At 39.6% G+C, this 14,227-nt stretch overlaps 2 protein-coding genes across 11 annotated transcripts in view; one reads left to right on the top strand and one right to left on the bottom strand.

Annotated features, from left to right (window-relative positions):
- ME3 (malic enzyme 3) overlaps positions 1-14,227 on the top strand; it is a 321,404-nt gene that overhangs the window by 253,774 nt on the left and 53,403 nt on the right. The window lies entirely within an intron of this gene.
- The window catches only part of CCDC81 (coiled-coil domain containing 81), a 48,169-nt gene that overhangs the window by 18,804 nt on the left and 15,138 nt on the right, over positions 1-14,227 (bottom strand). Inside the window, exons 1-5 of one of the 3 annotated variants that reach the window (XM_045370126.3) lie at positions 13,228-13,292; positions 11,605-11,861; positions 8,991-9,070; positions 6,692-6,813; positions 3,613-3,736 (exon numbers count right to left, since the gene is read on the bottom strand). In XM_045370126.3, the coding sequence (XP_045226061.1) occupies positions 3,613-3,736; positions 6,692-6,813; positions 8,991-9,070; positions 11,605-11,861; positions 13,228-13,252 (608 nt within the window). In that variant the 5' untranslated portion in view covers positions 13,253-13,292. Of the gene's footprint in view, positions 1-3,612; positions 3,737-6,691; positions 6,814-8,990; positions 9,071-11,604; positions 11,862-13,227; positions 13,293-14,227 lie in introns of those variants that run through there. The other 2 variants (XM_005579286.5, XM_074015032.1) reach the window with 2 other exon arrangements.

Here is a 14,227-nt window from a genome sequence, read left to right as displayed (position 1 = left end):
ATTTTTTTTTTGAGACGGAGTCTCACTGTGTCTCCCAGGCTGGAGTGCAGTGGCGTGATCTCGGCTCACTGCAAGCTCCGCCTCCCGGGTTCACGCCATTCTCCCGCCTCAGCCTCCCAAGTAGCTGAGACTACAGGCGCCCGCCACCACGCCCGGCTAGTTTTCTTTTTGTATTTTTAGTAGAGACGGGGTAGAACCCTTTATTTTTTAATAACTTCTCTTAGGCCTCAAAATCTGGGGTTGAGCGAATGCTGATTCCCTAAAAGTTTGATTTAAATAACCTGTTAGATGCAACTGACATGAGGAAGCAATAAGAAATATGTCTCAATCTGGATTCTTATGATCCAAGACAATTCACTTGTATTTTTTTTAATCCTCTAACTTGGAGTGAAAATTTTACAGAATCACTAACCACTACATGCCCTTCAGCACCAGCCAAATTTGCACTTCCTATAGTAGTCACTATTTTGAATAATGCCATCTTCTCCCAGTTACCTAAGCCAAAATCTGGGGTCATCTTTGACATCTCCTCCTTAACCTCCCTTAACTAATCCCCAACAGTCAAAGCTAAAGCTTTCCGTCTGATCTTTGTTTCATACCCTTGTTACCTTTCCCTAGATGAGTTATACTCAACTGTTAAACAATGAAAGTACTATCCTTCTTAGTTTAAACAAATCTTACTCAAACCCCAATATATAAAACAGAAAAGCAGCACACATCCTCCAGTGGAAGTGAGGACATAGAGCCCAGAGTCCCACCCATATGACCTCACTCTCAGTTTTTGATGTGCTCTTAAGGCCCTCTGAGGCCTTAGGGTCATTTGTTGGAAACAGATTGCCTAGACTACTGCCTTGATCTGCTAAATTGTGCACACTTTTCCATTTTATTACACCCCTTCCCCTGCTGCTAATCTTATCCCTCTAGATCATTCTTTACTCTTCTAAAAGAATATTTTTCTTCAAAATGAAAATGTAATTATGGACTGACATTCCCAAACATGGTGTTTGGGGACTTGGACAGGTTGGTAAATCAGAAAATATATATTTTAAACTTCTGTACACTAAATGGTGCAGAAACAAAATTAAAAAGAAAAAAAGAATTAGGAAAATGTTTAAAACATACACATCAGAAAACTATTCATACCTATGATATATGAAGTTCTCTTTATAAGAAATACCACTTGTTTTTAAGAAAAATTAAAGCTCCCAGCTGAAAAAGGACACAGGATTCAAGCAGGAAATTTGTAAAAGAACTACAAATGGCTAAGAAACAAGGTAAAAATAAATGCAGGCCAGGTGTGTTGGCTCACGCCTGTAATCCCAGCACTTTGAGAGACCTAAGTGGGAGAATTGCTTGAGGCCAGGAGTTCTAGACCAGCGACCAGCCTACACAACATACTAAGACCCCATCTCTTAAAAAAAAAAAAAATCAAAAAAATTAGCTGGTGTGGTGGTGTACACCTATAGTCCCAGCTACTTGGGGGTCTGAGGCAGTAAAATCACTTGAGCCCAGCAGGTTGAGCTGCAGTGAGCCATGATCATGCCACTGTTCTTTAGCGTTGGTGACAGAGTGAGATGCTGTCTCAAAAACAAAACAAGAAAAAACCCACTAGAAGTCAAACAAACACAGGTTAAAAACAATAATGAATACCATCATTTCACTTTGCTAAAGTATTAGCAAAACTGTAGAAAAGATAGCACTCTGTCACATTACTGTTGCTGACAGGATAATTTGCTACAATCATGAAGAAGATAATTGGCAATGTGTATCAAAAGCATGAAAATGGACTCACCTTTTATCTCTGAAATTTAAAGTTTTATCCTATGGAATATCCAGATGTATGCAAGGAATTATGTTTAATTATATTTTCACAACATTATTTATAGTACTTAAAAACTGGAAGCCATTTAAATATCCAATAGCAGATTGGTTAAACAAAAGGTTTAATCTTTCATTAAGATGATGTGCAATTATTTGTTAAGGTTTTGGAATATTTAATATCATGGGGAAATCACCACTTATTAAATGTAACAAAAATTCATATAATATGATCTAATTTTATTTAAAAAGTATGTATATTCCAAGTGTAAGTACTGTATATATTGTATATGCATTGAAATAAACGACATGTACCATAAGGTTAATACAAAGTTTCCTCTATGTAGAGGGATTATGGGTGATTTTTTGTAACTCTTGCTTTTTTGGTTTCCCCAAAATTTCTATGATAAACATGTATTGTTTTAGTAATCGCACAAAAAATATTTTTTGGTTAACTTTTTTTTTTTTTTTTTTTTGAGACAGAGTCTTGCTCTGTCGCCCAGGCTGGAGTGCAGTGGCGCAGTCTCGGCTCACTGCAAGCTCTGCCTCCCAGGTTCACGCCATTTTCCTGCCTCAGCCTCCCAAGTGGCTGGGAATACAGGTGCCTGCCACCACACCCGACTAATTTTTTGTATTTTTAGTAGAGATGGGGTTTCACCGTATTAGCCAGGATGGTCTCAATCTCCTGACCTCGTGATCCGCCCTCCTCAGCCTCCCATAGTGCTGGGATTACAGGCATGAGCCACTGCACCTGGCCTATTTTTTGGTTAACTTCTACAGGAAACAACATTTTTGGGTCAACTTCTATAGGAAACCTTTACCAACAACTTCCAACAATTACGCTCTCCTTTTGCAGCCTCTATACTTTTGTTATCTTCATCGCATGCACTGTTTTTTTAATTTCAGTCTTCCTACAAGACTGTAAGTTTTATAAAAGCAGGTTAATATGTCTGTAACTCTGAATCTTCAGTGCCTAGAACAGTACCTGGCACATGGTAATACTCAATGTTTGTTGTATTGAATTAAAGGACTATACATCTAATTCTCAATTATCTTTCATAACAGTGATATTACCCAAAACAAGCATTTCTAGAGTTTTAAACATGACTTTAGTAATCCACAAAGTACATAAATTGCACATATGATAGCTGATAAATTTTGACACATTAATAAATTAAAGGTTGGTGGCACAATGCAAAGTACATAGGTGCTCAGTAAACACTTAATGAATGAGCATGGTTAAATATGGTTGACTGATTTGAGGTCTTAAAAAGTATCCTACTCAAAGACACAAGGATAAAATATTATAGAAATCTTTTGACATACCATCACAAGAAGAAAACGACCATGATAAATTGTAATACACTCATTCATTCAAGTAATGTTTATTGAGAACTAATGGAGTGCTGGCTATGTTTGGCAAAACTACTTTCCAATTTGATGTAAATATAACACTGTGTCACATCATAATATCCAAGCACTCAGAAAACAGGAAAGTTTTGTAGATTTGGGAAACCCGAATCTACAAAATACTCTGTGCTATTTTGTTTCCGCCTGCGTCATAACATATATTCTGCTGAATCATAATTTATCCCTCTGCATATGTCTGACTTCCCCACTAGATGGTGAACCTTGGTCACCTTTATTATTCCCATCATGTTGCATGTAGAAAGCTGTCAAGAACACTGGATAAATAAATTAATGAACAATTACAGTTCCCTGCATTAAGCAATGACTCAAAAATATATTTAGTAAAGTACAACAGAAAAAAAAAAAAAAAAGTCAGTGCATTACCTTTCAGAGGTCATAATCTTCTCACCACTCTCACTTCGGTCAGTCTTTTCCAGCAAGCTGACATTTGTCACTTTGGCAGGGAACAAAGCTTGTCTATCTCGAAGTCTCTTGGGTGATGAGATATCTGTAGAATAAAGAATGAATGAAAACGAGTTTCCTTTCAACTCTCAAACCACTAACCGTGTAGTTTTTACCAAGGGAAATTTTCATATAAGATACACTCTCTTATCTTTAAATAATCACCCCTTGTTCTATTGTGATGTAAAAAAATGTTTTTGCTGTATATTTGCAAAGAAAGCACTGTGCTAAGTATTTAGAGGACAAAAAGGGGCAACTAACATAAATGCAAGAAGTGGGCTGGATATAACACGACCAGGAGACATGTTAGTTTAGTTAACATTTCTTATGAAAAATGAACAGTGCAGTTTTACAACTTTGATATCTGTAGATTTAGACATTTTGCCTGTAAAGATCTTTCAATAGATATAGTTGAAGAGAAAAATAAGATATAAACAAAAAAGTGAGAGCTTCCATTTGGAGGTCATCTTATGTGCTAACAGTGCTAAGTGCTTTGTAATACACATTTACTAAATAACAACTTAGGACAACGATGCAAAATGTGTAAGTCAAAAATAAATGTTACAATCTTTTTTTTTTTTTTTTTGAGATGGAGTCTTACTCTGTCACCAGGCTGGAGTGCAGTAACCCAATCTCAGGTCATTGCAACTTCTGCCTCCCAGGTTCAAGCAATTCTCCCATCTCAGCCTCCTGAGTAGCTGGGATAACAGGTGCATGCCACTACTCCCAACTAACTTTTTTTTTTTACTTTTTTTTTTTTTTTTTTTTTTTTTGTAGTAGAGACGGGGTTTTGCCATGTTGGCCAGGCTGGCTTCAAACTCCTGATCTCAGGTGATCCACCCACCTCAGCCTGCCAAAGTGCTAGGATTACAGGCGTGAGCCACTGTGCCCAGCCAAATGTTGTAGTCTTTAAGGATCTGACATGTTCAGAGGAGAGAAGCCACTCCAGAATTCAGTGGTAAGTTTTCCTGGAGGAAGCGAGATGTGAAAAGGGTACTAAAAGGTGAGTAGGATGGAGATAGATTGAAATAAAAGGAAGGACAGTTCAGGCTGCAGGAAAGAAAAATGAACAAAGGATGAAACTGGGGAAGGGCAGGCATGTTAGAAGAGCATGAATAGGCCAAGCATAGTGGCTCACGCCTGTAATCCCAGCACTTTGGGAGGCCAAGGTGGGCAGATCATTTGAGCTCAGGAGTTCAAAACCAGCCTAGGCAACATGGCAAAACCCTGTCTCTACAAAAAGTACAAAAATTAGCTAGGCATGGTGATGCACACCTGTGGTCCTAGCTACTCAGGAGGCTGAAGTGGGAGGATCACCTGAGCCCAGGAGGTTGAGGCTGCAGTGAGCCAAGACTGTGTCAATGCACTCCTCCCTGGGTGACAGAGCAAGACCCCACCTCAAAGAAAAAAAAAGAACATGAATAGATAATTTTGCCCAAAGAAGGGGGTCTGTGTAGGGCACAGCGGGGGATGAGTCTATAGAAATGAGAAAGCATGTGAATATTAGGCTAGAAGTTGATACGCAATCCTGTAGGCCACACATAGAAAACAGACATCCACAAGCCAGTGTTCACCCATTGGTATGTTTTGTTAGGCCTAATTAGCATTTTTTGTTTCAACAAGTCAACATTTAACAACCAATAGATTTCACATTAAAGTCAGGATCTCTGCTTCTTTTGAAAAATCAGAAGATTGTGCTCACTTTGGTAGCACATATACTAAAATTAGAAAAATTAGAAGATTTGATACCACTTGGGCCACATTTCCACAAAGCAACAATCTCCTAGAGGAACAGTCCTCAAAGTGTGGCCTGGCAAGCCATACTTTTTGGGGTCCCTAGGACCCTTTGAAAATGTCTGTGGCTGTGTTTGGTGGCTCCCACCTGTAATTGTAGCACTCTGGGAGGCCAAGGCAGGCAGATCACCTGAGGTCAAGAGTTTGAGACCAGCCTGGCCAATATGGTGAAACCCCATCTATACTAAAAATACAAAAATTAGCTGGGCATGGTGGCGCACATCTTTAGTCCCAGCTACTTAGGGGGAGGATGATGCAGGAGAATCGCTTGAACCCAGGAGGCGGAGGTTGCAGTGAGCCCAGATTGTGCCACTGAACTCCAGCCTGGGTGACAGAGCGAGACTCCATCTCAAAAAGAAAATAAAAAGTCTTTGGTTAAAAAAAACAAAAAATCTTTGGAGTCCTAGGATGTTCTTCATTTGCTTCCACCAAAACAACTATCACAACAGATTAGTGCAGACATAGGTATGAGAATCCAGCTTTTTTCTACAAACATCAGAGTGATAAAACTGCCACTCTTCGTTTTTCATAAGAAATGTTAAGTAAGCTAACATGTCTCCAACCCACTTATATCCAGATCACTTCCTGCATTTGCGTTACCTGCCTGGACCCTATAGTCATCTGAGTTTTGGCCCCTTTGAGCAATGGGGAGCCAGCAAAGAGATGATGATCTAAGAGCCTGAGAGTCATAGGACCTGAGGTCCATAAAGTAAGTAAGCTCATAGTTAAGGTCAGATGCAGGATTCTAGGACTAGAATGTATTTGTTAGAAATAATATAGTGATTATTTGTGGCTGGGTGCAGTGGTTCACGCCTGTAATCCCAGCACTTTGGATGGCCTAGATGGGCAGATCACTTCAGGTCAGGAGTTCGAGACCAGCCTGGCCAATATGGTGAAACCCATCTATACAAAAACTAAAAAAATTAGCCAGGCATGGTGGCACATGACATTAATCCCAGCTACTCGGGAGGCTGAGGCAGGAGAGTCGCTTGAACCTGGGAGGTGGAAGTTGCAGTGAGCTGAGATTATGCCACTGCACTCCAGCCTGGGCAACAGTGAGACTCCATCTCAAAAAAAAAAAAAAGTAATAATAATAATAATATAGTGATTATTTGTAAATTTAACTTTATTTACCCTTGACTAAGCAATATGACTGGGCTCATAGCAGTAAAGAGTGACAGATTGTATTCAGAAATCATTGGCCTACCTCTGATGCCTTCTTCTTTGTCTGACTGGTCTTTTAACTTGCACTTCCTTTCTCTATTCTCTCCACATTCTTCTACAAGGGTCTCCATAGGCAGTTTGTTTTCCGTCTGCTTGAGCTCAATCCTAGGAATGAGCCAATATGTTTTTCTGCTGCACTGAACCTGAACAGGTGACTGTGTGAACTTTCAAGTCTTGGAAGCAACCCAGCCAGCTGGCTGAGTCTGAAATAAGCCCACTTTCTTCAAGGAGTGAGTGCTCTGATGTGCTGAGTACATATCATAGATTAATTTTTTCCAAGGTTTTCTGGGAGCTGACCAAGACCTTCCCCTCTATACCGTAGTCTCAAAAGCAGCTTGCATATAAAGAAATTGCCTTAAAGTCCTTTATTTAGGTTATTGGGTTTTGTTTCCATTTGAATTTTTATATCCTAGTTCTATAACTAGATGATCTGGGGTGATACAGTGAGAAAAGGTTGTTGGATAGCTTGAAGGCAAAAGATTCATAGTCTGGTAGAGTATGCCCCAAAATAACCATTTGTCTCCTCCCTCCTTTGCCACTTTTCCCCAGGCAAAAGTGAAGGACTTGCACAGCTACAATTTGCAGCAGGGAGGAAGGGGGTTGTTCAGTTGGTGTGTGTAGTTGTAGGATTTCTTTAGTCTCAGGTATGGTGTACTAGGTTGGAGTAGGGAGTGGGGTTGGGAGTACCTTCAGTCAATTCGGGGCCAAATGTCACATAAATAAAACATGAACAGTTGTTTTGAGTATTTATGTCCCCTTGTCCATTTCTAGGCCCTTGACTTGATGGAGCCTCCATCTCTGTTCTTTGACCCACTACAATTATTTCCCTCCTGGAGTGCCTAAGCCAAAATATGTCAAAGGAACAGCCACATTTGCCTTCCAAAACAATCAAAATTATTTTCAAACTGCTGATTTATTTTTAGTGTAAGGTAATATGGTGCAATGGAAAGAACACTGGACCAGGAGCCACAGTCTTATTTCTATAAGCTTGGCTGCTTATTAGTTGCATGGCCATTTCATGTGCAAGATGAGATGGCTGGAAAACAACCTCTAAGGCTTACTCTTGACTTCACACTGAATCTTCTGAGGTATTTGTCAAACAGCTCTTCCAGGAGGGGGTTGTTCCAAAGCAACAAGCACAAGAGAATGTCACACTCAAAACATCTGAGAAATTCTCATACTTTTATACTGTACTCATACTTCCTAAAGTAAGAATGCTTTAGGAAGCTAGTTGTTATTCCCCAAACTTCCTCCACCTGAAATGCACAGTGGTTAATGGCACAGCAATTAAGATTATTAACATAATTAAGGGCACACAATGAATAAGTGATGGCCAAACTGGAAATAAAACTGAAGTCTCCTGACTCCTACTCCAGTGTTCTCAATAGTGCACCATGTTGCTTCATTCATGTAAAAGAAAAAAATTAAAATTAATTTTGTATCGTGATAAAATGGAGAATTATAATACATATGTCACATGAATGTCGTGAAGATTAAATGAAGTAATATGCAACCACCAGTAACAACCACTGTGCTCATGGAGTAAAGCTGTTTCCTTATTCTAACTTACCTGTTTAACTCATTTAGTGGTAAAAATCCAAGCTCTGACAGGAAATGGGCTGAACTGAAGGAAGAAGCAGCAGCTAGGGCAGAAGAAGTGCTACAAAGTAGGGGAAAGCTCAGCAGGTGAGAAGAGTTTTACTAATACTGCAGGGACTAAGGTTGATGGAAGGTAGTATCAGAATTTCCAGGAGCCAAGGGTAGTTTTATAAATGGGCTGGGCAAGGTGGCTCATGCCTGTAATCCCAGCACTTTGGGAGGTCGAGGCAGATGGATCACTTGAGATCAGGAGTTTGAGACCAGCCTGGCCAATATGGTGAAACCCCATCTCTACTAAAAGTACAAAAATTAGCCAGGCATGGTGTCGTGCGCCTGTAATCTCAGCTACTCGAAAGGCTGAGGCAGGAGAGAATTGCTTGAACCCAGGAGACAGAGGCTTCAGTGAGCAGAGATCATGCCACTGCACTCCAGCCTGGGTGACACAGCAATACTCCGTCTCAGTGAGGGAGGATAAAAAAGAATAAATATCCATTGTTATTTAACTTAACTACAGAAAGTGTATGCAATAAACTCTTCTTTGTTGGTGCATTTAGAGAGGGAGAGACAGAGAATACATTAAAAGGAGCATGAGCTACAAAACATTGAGAAATACCGCCCAATGAGATCAGCAGATCAGCAAGGAGTGCTAGTGCCTGGAGGAACCCATGAAGCAAAGCACTTACCTTGGAAACGCAAGCACACTGCTGGGCCACTTCCTCAAGGCCTCTCTGCTGGACAACACCGAGTCCACAGTGCCAGGCCTCTAGAGGACAGCGACAGAGCAAGGTTACATATAGGCTGCCGGCCAGGACTCAGACAAATTAAAAACTGCAGGCTGTCTCACAGGCAAGGCTACAACAATACTTTTCTTGTTGTTTATGTTTAGCGCTTAAAAGTCCAGAGCTTAAAAATCCAATGAGGAATGATCTCATTCATCAAAGTAATCACCCTGGGTAACTGCACAGCAATTATTTTGGGGTTGCCTTTTCTCAAACCATTTCCTTTTTGGGAATTGCCTTCAGGGTTGACAGATTCTTTTAGATATCTTTAAGAAGATAGCAGACTTTGTAAAAATACATGGAAAGTGAGCAAGCTGTCTAATTCCACTCTTGACCCAAATAACTAAAATTAGGCAATTAAGAGAAAAGCTTTCAAGTCAGGTGGGCTCATGTTCAAATCCCCACACTGCTAACAGGTATGTGGCCTTAGGCACTAGGTTTCTGGGGATAATAAAAAGATCTAATAGCATTTCCATGAGGTCCTCTGTGTAAGTAGCTAGCCCATAGTAAATACTGAACAAATGGCTATTTTAATTCTCATATAACTATAAACATAATAGTCACGTTGTCACATTTTTACTGTAGAATAATATATAAAATGATTATTTTTGCATGAGTACTACCCCTTACAAAAGCCTTTGAAGGGAATTCTCACAAAGAAGTATAGAAAATATTTCTAATAAAAGCAGCATCATTGAAATAAGCACACAGCTTTCCAAGGGGACTACTCTACAAGATGTTTTAAGTTACGGGTCATTTGGGAATAAACTTTCACTGACACCACTTTACAGCAGTTTTCCAAAATGTGTCTTACAGAGCTAATGAGATATTGGATTAACCTAGAATTCCATGATTAAATACATCCAGGCAGTTAAACTGACTGCTTTCCAACCGGACTTCTCAGCTCCTTTAACATGCTGATGTGCTCTGTCCCTCTGTCCGTGAGGGCTATTGATTCAATCAGCAGTTTTCAGTCAGCTTTGACCTCCACACCCTTTTTTCAGAGTATCTCTCAGGACTAGTTCTTTTGGAAAATTTCCATTCTTTAAAAGATGTGCTTTAGAGTTCAGCAGGTCAAGGAAAATGCTATCTTCTCTTTTAAACACATAGTGAAGCTACAAAGTTCTGCAGAATCCCTGAGGGTTAGAGATGAGCTAGCCACTTTGGCCTTGCTTATAGACTTGTAAACCTTGCCTTGCATTTTCATGGAAAAGCAAGGGTTTTTCCTGCATTTATTTCCCACTTTCCACACACAGGGTTGGCAATCCTTTTAGCAATCCTGTATGAAACCAGATTGTGTAAAAAAACCCCAGGAGTTTCATTATGCACAACTCCATTTCATAAATCCCTATCCCAAAGCTTCATAAAAGGAGAAATGGGTAGACCGAGATGATACAATAGCCTTTTCATTAAAAAAAGAAGGGTTTGGCTTTATGGGATATAGGATTATATCACATTCCATAATAATACAATTCATTCATGTCTACTTTGTTAGTTCCCAGAGGAGTACCTGAGGCACACTAAGTATTCAATAAATCCTGTAGATTGACTATGTCATTTGTTTAAACTGCTGTATCCAGCTTAGCATGAAGGTCACACCAGCTACTTAATGGTTGACAATAATGATGCCAATTAGGAAATTTCTTCTACAACATGCCATATTAAAAGCTAAAGATTCAAAAACTCCATGACTCAAATTAAATTTTGTTACAGACTTTCATTAAAATAAAATAGTCGAACCAACATTAAAAAAGTAAAATAGTAGAACTAGCAAAAACTGAGTGGTTAGGAAGTCTGGGCTTGAATTCCAGTTCTAGTTCACCTTGGGATTCCCACATAGCCTCTCTGAGCCCCTACTTTTCTCACTTGTAAAATTAGGATGATAATAATGCTGCTTGTATATTTCGAGACTCAAATGAAATAATACATGTGGAAGACGTTTTTAAATTATAGGCTGGGCACGGAGGCTCATGCCTGTAATCTCAGCACTTTGTGAGGTCAGGGCGGGCAGATCACTTGAGACCAGGAGTTCAAGACCATCCTGGCCAACATGGTGAAACTCCATCTCTACTGAAAATACAAAAATTAGCTGGGCATGGTGGCGCGCACCTGTAATTCCAGGTACTGAGAGGCTGAGGGAGGAGAATCACTCAAACCCAGGAGATGGAGGTTGCAGTGAGCCAACATCATGCCACTGCACTCCAACCTGGGTGATGGAGTGAGACTCTGTCTCAAAAAATGAACAAACAAAAAACCTATAAGATACCATAAAATGTTCAGAATTTGAAGAGTTTCCATTACTATTTATATCCCTCAGTTGACTTTGACTCTTAATGTTCGTTTGCCTTCCTAATCTTTTTGTCAAAGAGTTAATCAAGTATAAACAAGCACTTCCATGTACTTCAGGTAACTGTCACCCAAATATGTCAATCTTCATTTTTCTTAATTACAACACACCTATAGATAAATCAGAACTACAATTAGGAGAAGACTTAGGAGAAGGAAAATATTAATTTACGTTTGCTAGGGCCTTTGCCAAAGCCCCACTTCCATCCATGGTACAAAGGAAGTCTTTATAAAACCTCATCTTCACTTTGTTGTCTCTGATCATGAGGACCCCAATTCCTTTGAATGTAAACTCCACATTTTGTTTCATGGAAATGGATCGCGATAAAAAAAGCAACGTCTCCTTCACACATCCTTCCACTACATCTCTGTTAAATGGACCCTCCAGGGATATCATGACAAAATTAAGTGGAACAATTGGGATATCACCTAGAGGAGAAAAGACAGTTGGGGTGGGAGAAAGTGGTGATTACGATAAGGATATATACACACTCACAAATAATTATCTGATTCTCAGTACCCTAAAATAGAACCTTCTGGATGAAGCCTTTAGTTGTACCCAATGTAATAATATTACTGCAGACAATTAAGTAGTTACTAACATATTAATCAGTACAATTTTCTGAAAGTATTTCTCTCAAAGTGTTCTCTAAAAGTGTAAGTTCAATGCTCAAAATAAGAACAGTTAGCTTTCTAAATAACACTGTGGACAAGCTTTTGATTTTCTGCAGGACACATATAATAACTAATTCTCTTCCTCAGAGGGTTTCCTAAAGTTTTCATCCCCCTTATATTTTAGGACATACTGGAGCAATATTTGCTGATATGGTTTGGATCTGTGTCCCCACCCAAATCTCATGTTGAATTGTATTCCCCAATGTTGGAGGTGGGGCCTATTGGGAGGTGATTGGATCATGGGGGTGGATCCTTAATGTATGGTTTAACACCATTCCCCTGGGTGCTGTCCTCATGATAGTGAGTGAGCTATCATGAAATCTGGTTGTTTGAAAGTGTGTAGCACCTCCCTCCATTCTCCCTTTTACTCCTGCTCCAGCCTTGTAAGACATGACTGCTTCCCCTTTGCCTTCCACCATGATTGTAAGTTTCCTGAGGCCTCCCCAGCCATACTTCTGTACAGCCTGTAGAACCATGGGCCAATTAAACCTCTTTTCTTTATAAATTACCCAGTCTCAGGTATTTCTTTATAGCAGTACAAGAATTAACTGATATATTTGCCTATCTCCTCCAGTTATGCCATTTTTACATGATTACAAATACCTACAAGTGTTAAATATTTTGAAAAGAGAACCATCTTCACTAGAAGTTATCATTTAAATGAAATAGGGTCTTATACAAGGGCATCAGACTGAATGACTCACAGAAAGCTTTTCCTCTCTAATGAGCCCATATATGACATTTCAGAGGAATATGATTATATCTAGCTTGAAGGAAGCACAGGATCTATTCAACTAGAACAGATGTAGGAGCAATATAAGGTTCACAAGTCAGAAAAAGGATAAATAGCATAGAGAATAAAGATGACAAAGCCAAAGAGAGACAACAACAAGCTTCACTGATAAATAGGACATAGATAAGATAAGAATATTCTAAAGATTCACTCAGTAAGCATGAGTTATATGCTTTCAAATGTCCACCACTGCTGAACGATGAAAATTAACAAGACATGAGCTTCACTGCATCAGCCTGCCGTCTCCTGCACAATTTAACAGTAATTCCAACCACCTCCCTCCATTTTTAAAAAAATATACATTTCTTAAAAAGAAGGCTGTCTTACCTGCCTCCGGATTTTCCCCTCCCATTTGTCTGCTGCCTCTCTGCAATCTGTCTTTCAGACCACTCGTCTGAGTCAGGACACTGTCATCTCATGATTGCCAAGTCAATGGATACTTTGCAAATATTATTTCTCATGACCTCCCTATAACTTCTGCCAGCCATGCCCTTTCTTTTCCTTGTATACATGATACCACTCCTGGTTCTCCAATTTCGTCCTCCTTGGCCCCCTTTGCTGGCTTTCCTCCTCTTCTACTTCTTATAAGATACTGAGATTTACTTGTTTTATAGGATTTTGTCCTTGTTTATCTCTTCTGCTGAGTGTGTATCCTCTCCAAGGTAAACATCCAAATCTTGATCTCTAGTCTCCACCCCTCTCCTAAGCTCTGGAATCACCTATACCTAAATATCCCCACATGTATCTCAAATTCAGCACGTGCAAAAACAAATTCACTATTTTATCCACCACCAAAATCCACCTTTCCCCTTCATTCTGTACAAAGGTAGTTGATAGCATGAGCATCCATCTGTTCTCCAACCAAAAAATCTGAGTCATACTAAACGCCTTCCTTCCTCTTCCTACCCGCCACTCTCAACTTAAGCCATACCAGTTCTACATCTGAAATGTCTCATGAGTAATGTCTCATGAGTAGATACCCTCACTTCCCCTCCTGATGATCACTGTCTTCATTCAGGCTTTTACTGCATTTTACCAAACTACTGTAACTGAAAAGAGTATCTTTCTAAACTAATCCTATCTGTACAGATAATTCCCTGCTCAAAAACTTTCAATGGCTCCTCAGTGCCTACAGGATGAATTATAAAGTCCTGTCACACCATATAAGGCCCCTCATAATTGGCCCCTACCTACCATTTTCATCTTATCTTCCTCTGCCTGCCTTCACAATCATATGCCTCAGCTGTACAGAAGTACCTGTTACTTCCTTAACAGGCTTCATTCTTTCCTATATTCTTGACTTGTTAATATTGTTCATGAAATACCT

Source organism: Macaca fascicularis, chromosome 14 (assembly GCF_037993035.2).
Source record: "Macaca fascicularis isolate 582-1 chromosome 14, T2T-MFA8v1.1".
NCBI lineage: Eukaryota > Metazoa > Chordata > Mammalia > Primates > Cercopithecidae > Macaca > Macaca fascicularis.
This window is presented reverse-complemented; position numbering and strand designations above follow the sequence as displayed.